Source organism: Leucopleurus acutus (genome assembly GCF_964270905.1).
Source record: "Leucopleurus acutus genome assembly, chromosome: 9".
In the NCBI taxonomy this organism is placed as follows: Eukaryota; Metazoa; Chordata; class Mammalia; order Artiodactyla; family Delphinidae; genus Leucopleurus; species Leucopleurus acutus.
Window position 1 is genome coordinate 68,201,652 of NC_139144.1, and position 22,580 is coordinate 68,224,231.

Consider the following 22,580-nt stretch of genomic DNA (forward strand, 5'->3'; position numbering starts at 1 on the left):
ACATGGTCAATGAAGATCTATAAATAGTAAGTTACCCCTTGTCTTTGAAGATCTATAAATAGTAATTTACCCCTTGGCTTTGAAAACTGGGCAAGATTAACTCGGAACAGGACAAGAGTAACACTAAAGTCTGTCGTGGGAGCAGTCTTTAGAATCTCTAATGAGAAGGAATCAGCGGAGAAAAAGCACTCTTCCACCGTGCTTGTGGCATTACATATTTTATGTATTTTACATGCATTGTCCCCTGTCAAGGAGACGAGCTGCTATATTACTCACAGGATTATGGCTAAAAGGAAAACACAAAATTCTAAAAATACAGCATGGCTTTTAAAGGTTGCTCTTTACATAGTTGGTCTCTAGATGCACTGGAAAATTAGGCATCAGAAGGGCTAAAATGCTGTCCTCTCTAAACCCATGAGCAGAATCAGACTCATATCCTTTGAATCTACACTCTTAAGAGGCAACAGAGGGCCCTTGATTACTTCAAAGCAGGGCTGGTGTTTCTATCAGGCCCTTTTTTGTAGGAGCAACATAACTAAGTGGGGTTCAGAGATATGAGAACCAGAAGGGTCACCACTGGTTCCCTAACGCCAACTCTAACTCCTTGCAGCCTGGCCTCATTTCTTTCAATGCTTTTTTCAGTTTGAGCTGGATTGAGACAGTCTAATTCAACGCTCCCATTTTATAGATGGGAAGACTGAGGACTAAAGAGAAGAAATAAATCACGCAACATCACACAGCTAGTGAGGGACAGAGCTGGGACTGCTGCTCTTTCTTCTATTCTATGGTCCCTTGCTAGGCCATGATTTTTCCCTACGTTTGGAAGATGTCAGCCCCCCAAATCATGCTGAACACAGCCCTGGAAGTGGTTATCACTTCAGATATGTTCAGGAAACTCTTTGATTGCTACTATCTGGGGAAGGAACTTTAATTGTGATTAAAAAAAAATGCCTTTGAAAAAGTAAATGTGGCCACCATGATAAAAATTGTTCTAGCTTTCACCCCTGGGAGCCAAGCTGAGACAGAAATCACCCCGGGAAGTAACCAGTAAGCCATGAGCACTTGCTGTATACACAGCTCCATCGTGGAAGCTCCTATGGGCAGAAATATAGAGGAGGGGCAGGCTGATCCCAGTACAGTTTAGTAAAGAATCTGGACTCTAACTTGGAAGCCTGGAGTGGTTGGAAGGGCTGTGCCTTTAGAATCACAGAGCCTGGATCTGAATTCTAGGTGCACCTACTGGCTATACCACTTTGGGCTTAAGTTCTTAGAGCATAAGGTTTCTTGTCTACAATGTAGAACTATAATATCATCCATCGCATAGGGCTGTTCTGAGAATTAACTCAATGCTGGAGCCAAGATCATTGCTGGCTTTGAATCTAGGTGGTCTGGAGAAGTGGGTAAAAATCTTGGCCGTGGAGTTGGATGGCTGCATTCAGATCTTTGCTCTATTATTTATTGGACATGCGACCTTCAACAGGTTACTTAACTTTTCTGTACCTCATTTTCCTAATCCTAATTTTCCAATGATACCTACCTCTTCAGGTTGTGGGGGGGATAATTTATTATGTAACGTAGAGCTCTTAGCACACTGCCTGGTGTTGAGTAAACACTCAAAAGATGTTATTTGCGGTTGTTCTAATTATCAACAGTCAAAGTTAATTCTCTCTGTAGATTGAGGGGCCTGAATTATTCCCCATGCTTCAATGACCCAAATTGCCCACTTTGCTTTGCTGTGGCCATTCCTCCTCTCCTCTGCTGTAACAGGCTTCATGGCCTTGTGTGAGGGAGCAAAACCCTTTGATGTGGGAGTGAAGAGCGCTGGCCTAGACTCTTTCAAAGGGAGTCTCTGAGGGGCCCAGGCACTGCTGGAAAGCAGAGGAGTCTGGTGTTCAGTGGGGGTGATGAGAGTCTCTAAACCTGGTGGGAGGAATGTGGGGCGAAGGGAGGTTAGGAGATGTGGATTTTCAAGGGCCATGTTTCTTGCCTAACAAAAGGAATACGAGAAGAGAGATTTGGTAAATCTTTAGACATGAAGACAGCTAAGGAGAGGCCCTCAATCTCCACTTGCACTCTCTGGATTAAGAGGATTCAATTATGCTATTTGATTCACCAATATCTCAGTATTCAGCACTGATTAACTCAAGGGGTGGAAGACAATTTTCCCCTTGGTCGCAAGAGAGGGCAATTGTACACAGCAAGAGCAAGGGTACTTGAAATGAATTAAAGGAATGTCTCATTTTTCTAGTGGAATGAGGTTTTTGACTAAGGGCTCCAAGAGGATGGACTATTTTGCTCCAGGCAGGATGCGATCTGTAATTAAATGCAAACCAGATGGCAGGCCTGAAGCAGCAAACTTTAGTTTCCTAGGCTGGGACCTTCTCATCTCAGGCACACAATAGTTTCATTTGACTTCATTACATGAAATATACCCCCTCCCTGGCACACATGTGCATACAGATATAATCTCCTCAACACACACACACACACACACACACACACACACACCACATCCTCTCATATGCACACACCTGCACAGGTACTCATTCTTGGTTTGCCTTGCAATGGATAACTGTTTACGGAGCAGCTCTTCTGGAACTCTGAATTACTAGACTTCAAAGGCCGCAGAGGAAAGGAGTGGATGAGTTTCACAGCCACTGTCAGAGGCCTATGCAACCCTTTCCGAGAAGCAGCCTCACTCTGTGGCCACGACCAAAAACTGTTTGGAGATCTGCAGCTCTGTCCTGGCTCTTCTGCAACCACCCTGGCAAGCTGGCTCTCCCTGGCATCGGCCCTCGGGTTTCTAGCCCAGAGACCATCCCTACTCAAGGCTCAGGTACTGTCCACGACTTGACCTTCTCTAGGGGCAGGGCTACCGACTTCCTAAGCAGCACAACCAGCGAGAATGAGCACGCTGCATTTAAACCTACAATCCACGCCAATCTAGTGCCTATCTGTGGGTGGAGGAGAGGATTAGATCCCTAGAACTATGGAGATAAATAACACAGCCAGTGAGTGGGAGAGCCGATTCTCTGGGCCATGTGGGTTAGGAATGAATCCAGCTGTGGTTTTTCTGTTTTCCTGCCCAGACCACTTTCCCTATTTCCTGGTCAGGTTAAGAACGAGACGGTGAAAGACTTCATATAGAGCTTGTGGTTGCTTTGACCTCTAACTCTTCATTTTACTGCATTAGAGCAGAGATTCCAAATAGCTGGCCTCTGGACAGTTCTGGGTTCATGAGGGACGTTTCATCAGTGAGTTTTTCACCAGTTCATAGCAAACAGAGGAAAATGAAGACACTGCTGTGAGTTTTTCACACAGCTAATTTAAGTTAGTACAAGGGACTGTCCTTTACTCCAAGATTAGGCCTTTCTGGTCTTTCGTTTTGTTTGATCAAGAGCCCTTTTTAAAATGAAAGCAATGTGATATTAAATTTTAGTTAGATTTTCTTTTATAATAGCCTTTATTTCTGCCAAAACTGAAAGTTGGCAACCCACTGTCGATTCACTTTTCTTGTTCTTTTAAAATATTTACGTATTGGTGAAAGCCCAATTTAGGGACTCACTATGAAGCGTGTCAGGCAACATCTGGCTCCACACTTCTCAATTTGAGCACTCATCAGAAACGCCTGGAGGGTCTGTTAAGACAGAGGTTGTTGGCCCCATCCCCAGAGTTTGTGATTCATCACGTCTGGGAGTGAGGATCTGAGAAGCTGCATGTCTAGTAATTTCCCAGGTGATGCTGCTGCTGGTGGTCCAAAGACCACACTCTGAGAACCACTGGTCCAGCTCTGTCCATGGTGGGATGCGGAAGGCTTTCTGAGACCTGAAGGGAGGGTCCTTATTACAGGCAGAGGCCTGGGGAGACCCCATAGCAAGAATGCATAGACACTGCCCCAGACTCTGCGGTAGTGGGTTTCAAATAACGTGGGCTGAAGAGGCAGTGCTCCCATGAGAGGAAATAAGATTGCCTTCTGAACTAAATGACACTATGAAGACCAGACTGTCCCATTTTTAAGCTGGAGGAAGCGAGAATGTTCCAGGCTGTCTGTCTGATATGTCAGCCCAGAGTCTGAGTGTGTCAGGAATTTGCCACTTGTGGTTTATTTTCCCCTGTGATGGCCATGAGCTGCAAGGAAGACAGTACAGATTTGACTTCCATAGGCCCTGGGGTGACAAGGGGGAAGGTGCTAGGACCTGGAGGTAAGGATTCTGTTTGCGACTTGTTCATATGACGCATGGCAGGCTCAAGGTGGCGTGTAAAAGTTATTTTAAAGTGTCTATACTTTTTTCTCACTCTTTGATTTCTCTACCTGAGATATCCTCTGAGGCCATGTCTAACTTTATCTCATTTCTCTTCCAAATTAATCCATCACCTTTGTGTATTTTAATATTTCTGTAATACTTGGTTTAATTAGTACACTTAATGCTGACTTAAAAAACCTGGAACCTGCTTTGGTGTTGGGCTCAAATAATCTAGCATATGACTGGCTCTTTAAGAGACATGGCACAGAAATAGCAAATCGGTATAAATAATACGTATTTGGGGGAATATTTAGGAAACCACAGAATGCTATTGAGTGTCTGAGTTACTGCTTGGAAGTAAACGAGCCATACGTGGATCTGGCATTAGCTCTGCATTATACGTGTGGGACACAGTAACCTATAGTGCATAAACGTGGTGGGATCAAGTACATGATTCATGTGAATTATTCTGGGTCATCAGAAAAAGACAACTGACCATCAGGTTTATATTGTTTCTGCTCCTTAGAATAACACTTGGACAAGTAACGTAAAAGTGGGTGTTTGAACCCCAGGTTTACGTCTTTCAGGAAAGATAGGTGAGCATTCCCTTTACCCCCTCCCCTCTTCAGTCCCAGACCACAAATCCATCAAGGTCTTATGCGTGATGAGACGGCTCGGCCAGGACTCACAGCTAGATGAGGCATGCCTAATGGGTTTACTGAGGTTGATAGTCTTTCTGCATGATATTCTGTGACCAGGAAACGAACAAGCAACCAAAACTCAGGCCTCCAACACAGGAGAGGCACTTACGTTTGTCCTGCAAGGAATCGTGGGGCACTTCTCCCTGAGGACTTTCTTCCAAGTCTCCATAATGCAGGACCTTGTGGTTTGGTGAAAGCCGACAATACCAAAACTTGTCTGGGGGAAAAAAAACACAAATTTACCAGGTAAGCGATTCCGGTTTCCAAAAAATATTGACATCCTTATTTCGTCATAGTCTTGCCTAGGAGAACACGCAGTTCCTTTGATTTTAATTCTTCAAGAAGGAATGATTCTAGAGCCCTGGAAGTTAGTCCCTTCTCGATTTTGATATTTAGTTAGCTCCTGTCCTTCTTGGTAGACATTTGGTACCACTGGGAAAGTTATCAAATCCTTTTATTTGATACAGCAACAGAGTTTCTGAGGTGGTGGCTTCCAGAGGCTTACTAGAATGACTAGGGGATTATTCTTTATTCAGTTGGGCCTGACAAAAGTGGGGAGGGAGATGAAGAGAAAACAGCTTTCTCAGAATTTTTCTGCTTCCACTTTCCTCTGTGAGATTGTAAGACTGATGAGATGGTTGTGCCATATCTCAGTTGGCATATCAAACCCCTCACTCCTGAGGCCTATGTACACAAACTAATCAATGAATAAACTGTTAGGAAGCTAGTGATACACACAAGGGATGGAATTCATGAGGAAACACACTAATAATTCAGAAATTTATCCAAGAATGAGGATATTGCAATCATCTCCTCTCTCTTTCCTAGAGTTTAGTTCTCTCAAATAAGTGTGACCAGTACCTTAGGATCATTCTCATAAATAACTCCTTTAAGTTGACTTCCCCAAATGTAATAAAAATTTTTGAATAAGCTGGTGAGGCAGCAAGAAGGAGGCAGCGAGTGCTTTTTCTAGATAAGAAACTTAGATTGTGACAGCAATCTTCGTGCAGCTCTCAGGGCTGTGCTAGATGCTGCCTCCTCCAGGAAGCCCTCTCTGATTACTGCAGCCAAAGGGACCCTTCCCATCCTCTTAGCTGCTCCAGCATCTCCTTGGATCCTTGGTGCTCCCATGTTAAGCCCCTTAGTATTCCCCATTATCTGCCATAGACCCTAGGTAAGCAACTTGTCCCAGTGGGTTCAGTGTGAAAGGTTACTGACAGAAGAGGACTCCAGGACACACATCAGCCCTGACAGTGTGGAGAAGCCAGGGCGCTCTGATGACAACCACTGTCTTCACAATTGCACTGCACTGGTCCCTTGGCACAGTGCCTGGCACGTGGAAGTTACACAGTTGCTGTTGGCTAAATTGATAAATGAAGACCCACTGGTCAAGATGCTTAAGGCACGGAGCATCCCTGACCTGTAAACCCCTTTGTGACATTATGCAATTGGCAAACACAGTGGCCTTGGTCAAGTCACCCCATTACTGTGTCTACAAACACAAATTATTTTGAAGCCACTCTGACCAAAAAGGTCTCTGTAATGTTTAAGAAAAATGTTCTTCTACCTAAAATTGCTTTCACTGCAAAACCACATTTTAACTACAATTCTTTTTGTAGGAAAGAAAGTTTTAAAACTGGAAGTAAAAGCCACACAATGAACAAAGAAAACACCCAAACTGGATCCACAAAAGCAAAATGCCTCTGTGATTCCTTTCTCATCTATAAACAGGGTTTGAGAATTCCTGAACGTAGCCAGAATATGGCAATCCATATACTTAAAAAAATCTAAACGCTGGTGGGAAAATTTGAGAGGAAAGAAACAGTGATTTGAGTGCTAGGAAAACATCTGGAATTGTTAAATTTCAGAATTCTGTTATATATATATATACCTATACACACACACACACTCAACAGCACAGGTCATTCTTCTGGGAGAGCATTTCAAAGGGAGAAAATAAAGTTATTCCCTGAATAATTCATAACCATTTCAATTAGGCAGTTTTCCATGAGGAGAACACATTTGGGAATTTGACTTGTAATCCACAATAGGAATTGCAATTCCAAAGGAGAGGGCCAAGTTTTGGCCACGAGCACCAACAGTGCCCTTGGGAACCTGGCATGAGTAACTGTAGAGATTTCTTCCCCCCGAAGGACCTTTCACCTTGTCTAAATGAACTGTGATGGCAAATCTAGCTGGAAAAATTTCCTAGAGAGCTCTCCTTCCCCTGCTACCTCTGAGATGGGACTTTGGCTAAGTGAGCAACTGAAAAACGGTGACAGAAAGCTGGGAAGGAAGTTGGTGAGCTGTAGTGCTTGGACACACTGGTCTTATTTTGAGTGAGGTCTTAGCCTGTTCTTCCTAGAAATCCCTCACTTTTCAAACCGGGGTAAACTCTAGGGACTGGCAGTGGTAACCTGAAGCCCAAGGGTCAATATGGCACAAATGGATCAATCATCCTCAATATAATTGGGGGAGCATTGAGAACTTTAAGTGGTACAAACATATACTGTGGAGTAAAATGCACAACTTACATTCATTCGCAACACTTCAAAAATTTGCTGCACATACTTTCGTAAGTTGTCTATTTAATACGTTACGTCTATTTCTCCAGTGAATATTTGCAGAGTGCCTACAGTACTCTACTGGGTGTAGCAAAAATTATTAGGATGAAAGGCAGACATGAGGGACAGAGCCAAGCAGCTCAAGGAGAAGGAGCTCCCTAGCTCTTAGTGGCAACTTAAAGAAATATGGTGGAAACACTTGTTTCCCAGGTCTGGGAAGTAGGGACTATGACTCAGCAGCTCTGCCTATACTACAGGGAAAAACAGGAATAGGGAAAATCTCTTGTGCAACACACTCCTACATTCAGAAACTATTGAAAACAGTGGCTATTTATCAGGGTTCCGGGAGGTAAAACAACCGTCTTCCCTGAAAAGCTGTAGTCACTGTTTGCTTAAAGAAACAGAAGGCTACTTGGAACCTTGCCATAACAATACAGGGTGTAGCCGACAGATTTTCCTCCTTCCAGAGGCTTAAATTCTCTTGACTCTTATGACACCACCAGCTTCTGGTTTTCCTCCTACCTCTGGCTACCTCTTCTCTTATCCTATAGAAGTTCCTCTTTCTCTGTCTACTACTAAGATGGTGGAGAACAAAAGATCTGTGCATCATTGATGTGAGTGATGTGTTCTGCTCCTCCCATCAAACAGGAAGTCTTGCATGGATGACAAAATATTGGAAAAGGGGCTGAACGGCTTGGGAAGGTTGTTGTGACTCATAAACAAATGGGTGGATACTCAGCCAGTATCTCTCTCAGGATAAAGGCTGGAGCCGTTAGCTCTGGGAAGGTTTAGAGGCATCCTAACTTGTGTGTGGCTGTCTTGAAGGCAGAGCCCCTATAAAGGAGAGCAGAGATGCCACCTCCGACCAGCAGAGCGCACCGACTTGTTGGGTGAGACAGTTTCAGTGTCAGCCATCAGTGGCAGCTTGATTCGCAGTTTCTTTTATGGTAAGAAAAATGTGTATTTTCTATTCAAAACCCAGCATGATGTTACTAGTTCCCCAATCCCTCTGGGCAATGAATGAGTGGATTGTGTCACTAAAAGCAATTAGCAGAAAGCAGTGAGAACATTAGCAAAGATTGTTTAGTAGCATTTAAAGAGAAAACAGGAGTTAGTATAGAGGTCTTTCAGTCAATTAGAAATGTTAGTACGTTAATAGCCATCTTTTCATTCCCCCAACTCAAAAACTGAAAATATGGAGATCATTTTGTGCTTCACTCTTTGTGTGTGTGTGTGTGTGTGTGTGAAGGTCAGAGGAAAAAGCTGGTTTCAAAGCTCACAGCCTGGTAAGAAGGTCTCCAGGGCTGATTAAAGTTATATGTCACATAGATCATTATGCAGCTAATCACCCTTGACAACTGTAATTCTTGCAGCAATGTTCGAAAGAACTTTCTGCAATGATGCAAATACTCTGTACCTGCTTATTCAATAGGAATAGAAGAAATTTTGAATTTTATTTAATTTTAATTAACTTAAATAGCCATAGGTAGCTATATGGAACAGTGCAGCTCATTGTCTCTCTTCATACCCAGGCTGGAGACAAGTGTTGGGTCGGCCAGCAGGTGTTTATGGGAGACGGGCAAGCTGAATAGCTACCATTGTTGAGTGTGAAATGTGGACTGTAAAGTGAGGCACAGGGCACAGCAAGAACCGAGTCCTGATCGACTCTGCCATGGACTCAGGGGGACATCTTTGTCTTGTGCGCAAAGCCCACAGTTGGCAGCTGGCTGCTGGCCCAGGGGGCCCTGAAAGTCCTGTGCTTGGGAGACAGGCGGCCTTTACTAAAGTGAAATCTTAGGGCACTTCCACTAGGACTTTGGGTCTTTCTTAGGTTAACCTAAAATGTGCGAAATCTTCAGCGTGCTCAGGGGAAGGTCTGCTTCCTGCCTAGGGTCAAACGTTTCCAAGTCACAAAACATGAGGAACCCCAGCAATGCTTTTAAAGGGAAATGTCATCTTCCAGGTGATGAGATAGAAGATATCTCTGTTGGTTCAGTAAAGGAAGACAACAACTACGGATACAGAATGAAGGTCATTCCGCCTTTCAAATCTTCCTCACTTCACTGAACATTCTTCAGAACGAGATACTCTTGTTTTGATTCAGAATTCTGTCTCCCTGGAGACTCTCCTTTCATAGCAAAAGATTAACTCCAGAGCCCCTGAGTCATTTTAAAGATGGTTTGGCCTAACTGATACTTTGGAGTCACACAGACCTGAGTTACACACCTGGTCTTGACACATCAGCTATGGAGTCTTGGCCAAATTATAAAAACCTTGGGGACCCCTATGGTTCCTTTGTTAAATAACACTAATAATTATATGAGTAAAACATATATAGAGTACCCATCATGCACCTTCCACAGAGCTGGCTCTCAAATATTACTGCCTTCCTAATCTTCTAGTCAATGGTAACCCCTCTCATTCACATTACTGGTCCCTCCACCTTTTTTTTTAATGTTTGGTTTTTTTTTTTTTTTTTTTTTTTTTTGCAGTACGCAGGCCTCTCACTATTGTGGCCTCTCCCGTGGCAGAGCACAGGCTCCGGACGCGCAGGCTCAGCGGCCATGGCTCACGGGCCTAGCCGCTCCGCGGCATGTGGGATCTTCCCCGACCGGGGCACGAACCCGTGTCCCCTGCATCGGCAGGCGGACTCTCAACCACTGCGCCACCAGGGAAGCTCTGGTCCCTCCACCTTTTGAGAACAATGATTATCTGTTATTTTGATCTATTGCAAAGTGATTTTTTTCTGAAAATAATCTGACTTCTCTTCTTTTGAAAAAACGCATTTACTTATACCTGCCTTTTTGTAAAAATGAGTTATGATAAGGTTTAATTAAATATTAAAAGAAAATTTCAATCAAAGAGGAAGAAACAACCTGCTCCCCAAAAGGGTTCACATGGTTACTGAAATGGCCTGAACGTACCATTCGGCTCTAGGTCTTCTGAGCGAGCTGAAAGAACACGGCAGGTACACCGCCCTTGGCCCCGGCGCAGGAACATGCCAACTCCTCTGGGGACACGTTTCACTCACCAGTGGGTTTCAGATTAAGTTTGTCATGTTAATGCTTAGAGAAGGGATACTGGTCAACGAAACGGACACTGTCTTCAACAAGAAGCAAAAGTTTCATACTATCATTTCTTGAAAATGATACTCCAGTGTGTAGCCCTGGGCTCTTATCAAGACTATTCAATGCAAGTGATTCTGAAAGACCCTGATCTCTGAAAAGAAAGGAAAATAGGAGGCAGTTCCTGAGCCTGTAGATTCTCATGAAGCATATAACAGCTCGAACATAGACAACTTCTGGGATTTCATCTTAACTCTCTTGAGGAGTTCAGGAAACACGGAAGCAAGGCAATCTCATTATGAAGGATTGTGAACAAGAGCCTTTCACATTCCATAGAGAATGCGGGACAGAGTGAAGCAAGTATGCGACAGCCGTTGCCACTCTATGGCCTGTGTTTAAAAACCTATATTCTAAGTAACTGTAAGCTAAACTTAATACTAAATACCATTAATGAATGTTTGACCATGTGCTGAGCACCAGGTGCTATAGATGCATGATTTTATGTAACCCTTGCAATGATTCATTGTAGGAACTGACATCATCCCCACTTGACAGATCAGGAAACAGAAGCACAGAGAGATTTATCAGGTTGTCCAAGGCTACCCAGCTAGGGGGTGGGGAGGCAGGGACTTGAATGCAGCTTGGTGTATCTCCCATGATTTACTGCCTCTCAGTTCCACTGTGGTCAGAATTCCCAGAAATCCAGATTTGTATATATCTCTATTGGACTAACCAAGTAGCAGACTTGCAAATGAGGCAGGTGGAATGATGGGCAAGTAGCAGCTCAGGGGCCTTCTGGCCAAACGTGGCACACTAAGGGCTCTACATCTGCTCCTCTTCTTTCCAGTTCTGTGAGACAGGAAGCTCTTTCCTATTTTCCCCTGGAAAGTTAATACTTAAATCCACTCATCTGTGTTTGACTCACCGTTGGACAAGTTTAGAGGGAGTGTGGTCACGCACGGGCCCTTTGCGTATGTGTTTGCTCTTTAACCAGGGATGGCTCGTAGCTGTTCCTGTCTGAGATCTCACCTTTCTCCAAGGGATTAAAATGATTTTCCATCATGTCCTCACTAATGTGGGTAAATCTAAATGGAATGTTTTGATGGGGTGATAGAAAACCAATTTCAGCACAGTCTGCTTTGAATCCCTATTTTTAAGCACACAGAGCTAGTCACCAGGTTTTAGATCAATTTACCAAACACCAAAAAGCCTTCCTTCACTTGGAAGGATGATGTTATACTAAACACAGAAGGTCGTGCTCCCTAGGGAGTTTAACTAATAAATGTATAATCTAGATGCTAATATTTTTTGTTCAGTAGGTAATTCATTTTTAGAAAACTGGAAAAAGTGGCATATTTGGGACTAACACTTCTTTAGCCAAAAAACTGTAATTATGACATCTAGAATCAGGATTATTCAGGTAGAATCTACCCATTTCAGCCTAGAAAGGGAAGTCTCGTGGTGGAGTAGACTGGAAGGTCAAATTGGGTTCCCTGAATTAGGTTCCGAAGGATTCTAGCTAGGCATGAGCGGAGGCATTTGGTGGCATGTGTCTGTTTGCCACCTCTCTCCTCCCCCCACTTCTGTGCCTTTTGCCCAATATCAGGTAAATAAAAACTTTATAAATCACCTTACGTGGGCAATATATCCTGGATATTGATTTTGCCAAAGGCAATGAGGAGATCAGAGCATACAGTAGGCAATCTGGCTGACTGAACTAATAGATCATCTAGTCCTATTCTCCCACTTAACAGATGAGAAACTGTGGCCCTGAGAGGTCACGTGTTCTGCATATAAACACCCAGGTGGTTAACTCTGTAAGTACAGAGTTGAGAAGCTTAGAACCAAGTCTACTCACCCCCAGCTCATTGTTCTTTTCTACAGGATCATCCAGAACAAAACAGTAGCTACCGCCCCCTTTGTTTAAGGCTGCTTTCTAAGAGCTGCATTCATGAGCACTTTTCTTCCTCACAATAACTTTAGGAGACGGGCATTGTTAACCCCATTTTTGATGGGGAAACTGCTCAAGGTCAGAGCTGGACAGGGACAGAGGTAGGAAGGTACCCACTTCATCTGGTTCCAGGGTTCTTGTCTTCCTCACTGTGCCACACTATCTCCTTAGAACAGCATTCACTCTGATGACGGTGCCCAAATGCAAGGAATGCAGTGAGGAAAGAGGGGGTGAACCAGTCCTCCAACGGCTGAATGGGAGAGGTGAGTTCCTTCTTCCTAACGTGAGCCTTTGTCAGTCCCAGCTGTAACTCAGCCCTTTCTTACTCTGCCCATTTGTCCTCCCCCGAGGCCCAGCCTGAAGCTCATTGTCATGGTTTATTTTCTTTTTTTTTTTTTACATCTTTATTGGGGTATGATTGCTTTACAATGGTATGTTAGTTTCTGCTTTATAACAAAGTGAATCAGTTATACATATACATAATGTTCCCATATCTCTTCCCTCTTGCGTCTCCCTCCCACCCACCCTCCCTATCCTACCCCTCCAGGCGGTCACAAAGCACAGAGCTGATCTCCCTGTGCTATGCGGCTGCTTCCCACTAGCTATCTACCTTACCTTTGGTAGTGTATATATGTTCATGCCTCTCTCTCGCTTTGTCACAGCTCACCCTTCCCCCTCCCCATATCCTCAAGTCCAATCTCTAGTAGGTCTGTGTCTTTATTCCTTCTTACCCCTAGGTTCTTCATGACATTTTTTTTTCTTAAATTCCATATATATGTGTTAGCATACGGTATTTGTCTTTCTCTTTCTGACTTACGTCACTCTGTATGACAGACTCTAGGTCCATCCACCTCACTACAAATAACTCAATTTCGTTTCTTTTTATGGCTGAGTAATATTCCATTGTATATATGTGCCACATCTTCTTTATCCATTCATCCGATGATGGGCACTTAGGTTGTTTCCATCTCCGGGCTATTGCAAATAGAGCTGCAATGAACATTTTGGTACATGACTCTTTTTGAATTATGGTTTTCTTGCACTGCTGGTGGGAATGTGAATTGGTACAGCCACTATGGAGAACAGTATGGAGGTTCCTTAAAAAACTACAAATAGAACTGCCATACGACCCAGCAATCCCACTACTGGGCATATACCCATTGTCATGGCTTCTTATCCTCTGGGAATAACCTGCATTTTCATTTGTCAAGGAAGTTCTGCCTTTGGACATTCCTTAATATGATTTTTAATGCTTACATTCGAAATATGTTGAATTTACTCAATATTCAGCGCAAAGCCATTAAAAGTAAATGGCCGGGAGGATGGGCTCAGCATAAACACGAAGTGATGTTTGTCATTAGTGGGCGAGGTCTGTGTCTGAGCAGGGCATCCATCGGGTTTCAAAAATATCTGCCAGGGTTTCTCTGGGGCCATAACTGATGCTTGTTCTTGGTACAGTTGCTAATCCTTATGCTTGTTCCTGACTGTTCCCCAATCTCGTCACCTCTCCCCAAATCTTATCTTTCAATTTTATTTTCTATTTGTTTCCAGGACAGTATGATATGAGGACTTCGCAATGAGCAGTATGTCAAGAAAGCAATCAAGGGACTTTACTTCCCTGGCTAAGAAACAGCTGGAAATTCTTTCCACCTATTGGAGCTAGTCTAATGGCATCCATTTTAACTGGATGTTTTGGGATTAAAGTTTATAGAGACAGTTCAGAAATTTGTCTTACAAGATTATGAAAACTGATTCCATCTCACCTTGGTTCACTGTTACTTATATCTACAAATAAAATAATTCTGACTTGGAAGAGAATCAGTATGGGGATTTGAAAATAAGGGCCATCCATGCTGAAAATTTCAAGATCAAATCCAACAGTGGGTGCCAGCTCTCCTGATAGCATAGTGAATCATTAAAAGTTAGCGCCATAGAGCTGCTGGAGTATAAATCCCTGCTCTTCTGTGACTCTGAGCAAGTTACTTTGCACCTCACTGCCTTACTTTCCCTATCTGTAAAGTGGGCGTAATCACAGTAGCTACTTCATAGGGTTACTGGGAAGATGAGCTTCATTAACATAGGTAAAGTGAGAGCCTGGCAAATGGTAAGCTCTCAATAACGTCAGCTGTTGTTGAACCACTACTGGCAGACTTGAGGCACGAAATGGCCCAGGTGGCTCTTCAGTTCCACAGGTCTCCTGGTGATTCTAGATTTTGATTCTCCCTGGGTATACATGGGAAATCAGAACTTACCTGGACTGCTAGTCCTGTCCTGAGTACAAGGCTGCATAGCCTACCCTTAAACCAACACCCATGCCCATGTGATTCCGCAGGGGGCAGGCCACTGTTCTTCCTTGCTGCGTCTCGAGTGGCCCCAAACAATACCTTGCCTCCGCCGGCAGTTGAGTTTCCTAAAGCAGGTCCCTTCCACGAGGCGGTTCAGGCGTTGTTGTTTGATCAACTCCAAGATTTCTGGCTGAATCTTCTCCTTTAGTTCCCTGTGAAAGGATAAACACATATTCCACAGCGCGCCTTGAGAACAGCACTTGGCTGAAAGGGCACCGTGGGCAGATGGGGCAAGCGAGTGCAAGCTGCAACTTTTCATGGACAACCCGATACTCCCAAGTGGGCGCTTTAGAGAATCATTTATTAAGCATCAGTGGAAAGAGGTTCTCTGACATTTACAGATACCCACAAGAGCACCAATCACTTCAGTGACGTTTTTCTAGACCAAGGTCTCCTGAGAAATTTCTTCTCTTGTTTTACAAAGCCACAGATATAAATTTATGTGACAATTCACTCAGCTCTGCTGAGACAATGAATCTCTGGTCATGTTCTGCCCCCTTACAGCAGATAAACTCCTAGACTGCATCTGCCACCACACGATGACTATTCCACAGCAAACACAGTATTGGGTAAAGTACAGGACCACATTTTGCTTTGGACTCTGTCACTTACAACTGGGAACAACACATTGACCCAGATTGTAGCCCACAGAGATTGGGATAATGAGAGGATAAATTAAGGCTTATTTGCATCTTGTCTCAGGGTAATACAATGTAATTTAGGTTTAGATGCACTATGCTGTAAAGATATGATAATAGAGTGCAATGGGTTTTAAATCTTTTATTTCAAGAGCAGAGATTTTTTTATCGTGTGAAATTTTATGTAGTGCCCTAGCATTTGAGTCTAGTAAAGTTAGAGTTGTTCTACTTGAGGATGTATAGAGAGACCCAGAGTCCAGCCCTCAGAGCAGTGTTGAAAGCACAGACCCAAACTCAGAAGGATAGGACTTCAGTCTAGGCTCTGCCCATGATTGGCATTTCAGGTAGCTCCTGTAAGTCTCAGTTTCCTCATCTGTAAAATGGGCATAAGAATCTTTCCTGTCCCAAAGGAGACAGTGTGAGTGTAAGTTAGCTGTAAGCATTGGGCAGGAATGCAAGGTGTTACTGAATTTGCTTTGATAATATTCTCTTCTTTCCTCAAGCCAACTATTCCTGGTGCCCATATTACACTGTAGTCAAGGCTCACATTTTTGTCAGCTTCAGCCTTGACTCTGGGCTTGCTCTGGATTGCAGGCAATCTGTCTTAACCTGGTGTTCTGTTTCCAGGTGCGGAAGGCACAGACACTCGGTACGTGTGTGCTATGAGCCAGATAGTATGTACCATGCAATTTTAGTTCATGTAACACCCCTTCCCTCCTCCCCACTACAAAAACGCCAACTTTTGGGAACAGGTATTAATATCATCATTCCCATCTCACAGACGGGAAAGAGTTTACAGAGGTGAAGCCCTGAATAGGGGTACAAACTCAAGTGTTTCTTGTGCAAACTGCGTCTATTTACCCATGAGAAAAAAAAAAAAGAATAAAAAGTGATATAAAAGGATCTGGCCATCTAACAAGGTATTCTAGAAAGCTGTTAATACATATTTTGGACTTAAATGGCCTCAAATTCCCTGTCATTTGATACTGTTCCAACTGACTATTTATAAAGCCTAATGCGAAGATTCAGCCCCAGAGGTACAGCCTGGTGCCTTTGCTTTACTTGCGTTTGCTTTTCCAGTGTGGGTCTCACAGGGTCTCATCTCAGGCTTTCAGATCACTAAAACTATCTATTATCAGTGTTCAGCTTTTATAGAATGGACTCAGCAAATTGCAGCTTTGATGAACCCTGCTCCGAACGGAGAAGAAGGTGGGGAATTGCCAGGGCAGTCGCACACAACAATACATCACCACTCCTGGCTTCCGAGTTGGGGCGACGGGGAAATCATGGGAGAGAGAATCTGAATTTCATCAAGTCTGAGGTTAGAGACGTATCTTTAAATAATAGTTTTACTAGGCTAGAGTTTAGTTATTAAAATGGAGATGAAGATGCAGAGACAAGGGCCAAAAGGAGGAAATAACTGAAAGAACTTGACGATTTATGATTTTTAGTGTAAGACCCTGATGTGCTCATCAGGACACACTCCATTATGAACCATCTTCGGAGACAGACTATCAGAATAAGTGGATCTGATGCTACAAGAGTTACCTTTTCTTGTTATGAACCCAAAGGACTCCAAAACATGATTAGGCAATGTGGGAAATGGAACAGGTTTTTTTTTTTTTTTCCCCTAAGTTACATCCTCTTCTTTCCCTGCAAATGGATTCAGTAGTTACCAAATTCACTCATATTAGGAAAACATATGTAATCCCTATATGGTGTCTCTGTGAATGAGATATGACCTCTAGGGTAATCCAGGTAGTAACCATGGGCTGGAATTGGGTGTTGAAATCCTCAGCTTGGGGCTAATGAGGTCAAGGTCATGGGTTCACTGGCTTTGCTTTGATAAATATTCCCCTAATTCTATCTAAAAGCCCTGTAAAGAAATAAAAGGAGGAAGATTAAAGGAGGGAGAATAAATGAGTGTGTGAAGAGCAACTCAAATTCTAACACTTTTTCCTGAAGAGAATCCCAAGTCCAGGCCCAATGAGGCCAGTGCCACGTGCAGAGGACAGACAGCACCACTAGACTAGTGAGACTCCTTCCCGGACCTGGGGTCTGCCCTGCCGAGCTGCCATCTGGTGTTCATCTAGAACAGAGGTTGGCAAACTTTTTCTGTAAAAGGCCAGATGGTAAATGTTCCAGACTTTGTGGGTCATACACTCCGTTGCAACTACTCAGCTCTGCCATGGTAGAGTGAAAGCAGATGACAGCATGCGGACAAAGGAGCGTGGCTGTGTTCCAATAAAGCTCTATTTACAAAAACGGATAGTGGGTCAGTTTTGGCCTAAGAGCTATAGTTTGCCAATCCCTGATCTACAAGGGCTCTGGGGAGACTCTGGGCTGAGTCACAGTGTCTATTTCATAGAAATTGATCTGTTTCTGTCTTACTACAGGGTCCCCAAGGTCATTCCTTGCACCTCTTCTGGTCTTTATATTTCAGACTCATGACTTTAAACACCGACTTTCTGCTGACTACATCCAAATTTATTATTCTGACCTAGACCTCTTGGCCAAACTCCAAACTCATCAATCCAGCTGTCTATTTGGATATCTCGCATATGCCTCAAACTTGACAGGTCCAAAACGAAACTCTTGATCCCCTTGTCCAAGCCTGCTCCACTCACTCTGTCCTTTAGTTGTTCAGGCCCCAAATCTGAGTTCATCCTTCTCTTATACCCTTCATCTAACTGATCAGTAAATACCTTTGCTTCTTATCTTCAAAATCTATATAATCTACGGTAGAGACTCTAATCACTTCTCATCACCTCTTGCTTGGATTATTGAAATAACTTCCTCCCTGACCTCTCTGCTTCCAAACTTGCCTCCTTGGAGTCTATTCCCCATACAACAGCAAGAGAGATCATTAAAAACCCAAGTCAGAGCACACCAGTCCCCTGCGCCACTGGTTCCCCAACAAGGTCCCACAAATTCAGGCTCCTGGCTACCTTTCTGGCCTCGCCTCCTATTGCTTGCTCTGCTCCAACCACACTTGCCTCCTTGTTACTAACTGAGTGCCCAGACCTACTCTGACCTCAGGGCCTTTGCACTGGTGATCCTCTCTGCTGGAAATCGTTTCTCCCACATACACACATAGCCTGCTCCCTTAGTCCTTTACACATCTTTACTCAAATGTCACCATGCCAACTAAAGAGATCTACTCTTGCCACTTTATTTAAAATCACAAACTCTCCATTTCCCTTATTCTGCTTTTTATTTCCTGTATCCTCTTCTGAAAAAAAAATTATTTTATTGATGTACAGTTGATTTACAATGTTGTGTTAATTTCTGCTGTTCATTAAAGTGATTCCATTGTATATATTCTTTTTCATATTCTTTTCCATTATGGTTTATTATGGGATATTGAATATAGTTCCCTGTGCTATACAATAGGACCTTGTTGTTCAGCCATTCTATATGTCATGGTTTGCACCTACTGAAAATATGGAACACTTCACGCATCCTTGCACAGGGGCCATTCTAATCTTCTCTGTATTATTCCTTTTTTAGTATATGTGCTGCTGAAACGAGCACGCCTGTATCCTCTTTCAACATGCTACAATCTTATTTACCATGTTTATCATCTATTTCTCCCCATTTAAATATAATCACCACAAGGGTGATAATTGTATCTGTTCTCTTCACTGCTGAATTATCAACACACAGAACAGTACCTGGCAAGTGGCAGGCACTTGATAAGTGTTTGTCAAGTGCACTGAACACTGGCTTTAGCTACGAGAGCCGTGAGCAAAGCTTGTGGCCAATCTTTAGCAAGGATGCAGGTTTGCAGGATAGGCACTAGCCTTATTTCTGGCTCTATTTGCTTCTACTGTTTCTTTCTCATCTACTTTTACTGTACATTCTGAGATAAGATGAGGTATAAACAAATATATTCACAGTGTCAGTTTTACCATTTACATATTGACACTGCGACACTTGTTAAATTCTGGTTATCAGCTCGTAATAAGGGTGACCATTTCTCTGAGTGGATGTTATGTGCGGGGCATGTGCTAAGGGCTTTTCATGCACTATTTCATTGAGTCCTCCTAACAATCCAACGATGTGGACACTTTTATCATCTTCACTTTTAGACGTTAAGAAAAACAGGTTTAGAATGGGTGACAGAACTTGACTAAGGAGCCACATTTGCAAATAATGGCCTTGGAATCTGGTCCTAGGTCTGTTGGCTCCTGGGTCTGGATTTTCCACATTTTGCTTCTCTGCTTCCCTGGTGTTTGTCCCTGCAGCTCCCCTTCCCCCAACATCATCGTAAATGACCTATTTTGGGACTGTTCAAACTTTTTATATCCATGAACTCGGATTAATTGTGTGGATGGACTTATCCTTCCCATAAAGTCACACTAAGTAGAAAATAACAAATACCTCCTTCTGAAATAATTAGTCAAGAGCTAAGAAATAAGAGTTTCTTCAACCCACGGAATACACGGTCTCCCGAAATATTTGGTCACTTGGAGTTTGCATTTTCCTTCTCAGGAAATATAAACATTTTATAAAAACAAGACACATGCCCAAGGGATCTTCATGGCGCTGAGATTTGCCTCCGTGCTGCGTGCAGCAGCCAGGTGACGGGGAAAGGGCAGCCAGCGGGGCTCCGCGCCAGCAGGCAAGCCCCAGCCGAGCCACTGCCCCGTCTGCAGAATGAAAAGCTTGAACGGGATGACCTTAAAGATGCTCTTCAGTTCTAAAATTTGAATATCCTCACCCCCAAGCTTGGGTTAGATGTGTTTCCTGTGTGCTCTAGTGACGACCCACCCGCCTGTGCTTCCTCCCACCTGGCCCTGAGCACAGTCCCTGATAATCCCTCCAGACCCCAGCTTTAAAGTCTGGCACAGGGACGGCCAAGGGTCTGGTTCTCTGCCTGTCCCAGCACCTCAGGCTGGGCCTGGCAGGTAGGAGTCACTCAATACACATTTGTTAAATGAATGACTGAAGACTATGGTACATGGTCTATGCCTTTTCTTTCTTGACTCGGGCTTATCCTATAAGCCACTGTGACAGCATTTGGACTTCATCTAACCCCACGGTGAGCTCCTGTCTAGCAGATCATTCTAACAGACAGAGCATCGCTGGAGAAGAAGCTGTAGGCTGGTACCCTCCTGCCTGTTTTAAGGTCTCTGGGATAATGACCAGGCTGGTTCATGGCCTCCCCCGTGAAATGCTGTAGCTCTGACAAGTCTTTGTGACTTTACTGCAACTATACCCAGAGCTCCGGTGGACCGTGGTGCTTTTCAGTCCCGTGGCCGAGTGATGATGCCAAAGTTACGTATAACAGGAGATTTCCTTAATATTTCCATTGCTTCTCTCTAAATAATAAGCGTAAAGTAAGAGTTTCTTATAATAAAGGGAAAAGAGACTTCAGAATGTCACAGGCAGGGCCTTGGGAAGTAAAGTTATGAAGCCAAAGCAGGAGCAAAGTTTTCATACTTGACAAGCAGTTAACAGTCTTACTTGGAACAAAGTCACGGTCAAAGATTAATTTAGAATCACTTGGCCTTAACTGAAGTGGTCCCTCAAGTCTCCCTTTAGGTTTTAAGAATTGTTGTCAAAAGCACAATAAAATCTCCTTGTGTTCACACATCTGCTGAAACAGACATTATTATATCCAACATTTTAGTACTGTAGGCCCTGGGATGGGGCAAGGCGCCACTATCCCTCCTTGCAAGACAGAAACTGCATCAGGTATCACCTCACATTGGTCAGAATGGCCATCATCAAAAAATCTACAAATAATAAGTGCTGGAAAGGGTGTGGAGAAAAGGGAACCCTCCTACACCGTGAGTGGGAATGTAAATTGGTGCAGCCACTACGGAGAACAGCATGGAGGTTCCCTAAAAAATTAAAAAATAGAGCTACCATGTAATCCTGCAATCCCACTCCTGGGCATATATCTGGAGAAAACCATAATTTGAAAAGATGCATGCACCCCAGTGTTCACTGCAGCACTGTTTACAACAGCCAGGACATGGCTAAATGCCATCAACGGAGGAGTGGATAAAGAAGATGTGGTATATACATACCATGGAATACTACTCAGCCGTAAACAAAATGAAATAATACCATTTGCAGCAACATGGATGGACCTAGAGGTTATCATGCTAAGTGAAGCTAGCCAAACAGAGAAAGACAAATATCTTATGAAATCACTTATATGTGGAATCTAAAAAAAAAAAGAATGATATAAATGAACTTATGTACAAAATAGAAATAGACCCACAGACATAGAAAACAAACTTGTGGTTACCAAGGGGGAAGGGGAGGGATAAATTAGGAGTTTGGGATTAACATATAAACACTGCTATGTATGAAACAGATAACCAGCAAGGACCTACTGTATAGCACAGGGCACTATTCTCAATATTCTGTAGTAACCTATAAGGGAAAAGAATCTGAAAAATTATCTATCTACCTATCTGAAACTGAATCACTTTGCTGTACACGTGAAACTAACACAACATTGTAAATCAACTATACTTCAGTAAAAAGATTTAAAAAAAGAAAGAAACACTATCTCGGAGGAGTCATTTATTCGAAGTTCTTTCTGCTTGGTATATGGGGCTGTTAACTTCTAGTTGAGGACCAAAGCAAAACCCCAGCTCTGCCTCTCATGAGAGCTGCCTGCTGCCCAGTGTGGGTATAGTTTAATGCAGATGCGAGTCGAAGACCCTGAGGAAGCATTCCCCCTCCCCTGCTGCCTAACTTCATCCCCACTAAAGCCTGCAGTTCTGCTCCGCAGCTTCTAATGGTGCTTTTTAAGGCTTGAAAACAAACACAAAGTAGACACTATAGCTTGGCTATGGTTTTTTCTGTGTACTTTTTAAAACTTCATCTTAGTCTTGCACTTGGCAAAGGAGCTCTGGTAGGGTAGATGAAGAATTAGCTAAGGGATCAGTGGGCTGGAGTTCAAGTCCTGGTTCGTCCACTTGTCAACAAGGTCCTCCCTTCTCTAGACTATATCCTGGTCCTCGAATGGGAATAAGGTTGGCCTACCTCACACAGGTGTGAGGAAATGAAATAGCATGAGGAGGTGCTTTGCAAATTGCCAATCATTAAA

The 22,580-nt window shown here is 43.4% G+C and overlaps 1 protein-coding gene across 1 annotated transcript in view; it reads right to left on the reverse strand.

The window, feature by feature from the left end:
• ELMO1 (engulfment and cell motility 1) overlaps positions 1-22,580 on the reverse strand; it is a 495,322-nt gene that overhangs the window by 20,295 nt on the left and 452,447 nt on the right. The window contains exons 18-19 of the mRNA XM_082847008.1: positions 14,910-15,022; positions 5,055-5,162 (exon numbers count right to left, since the gene is read on the reverse strand). Coding sequence (XP_082703134.1) covers positions 5,055-5,162; positions 14,910-15,022 — 221 coding nt within the window. The remainder of the gene's footprint in view (positions 1-5,054; positions 5,163-14,909; positions 15,023-22,580) is intronic.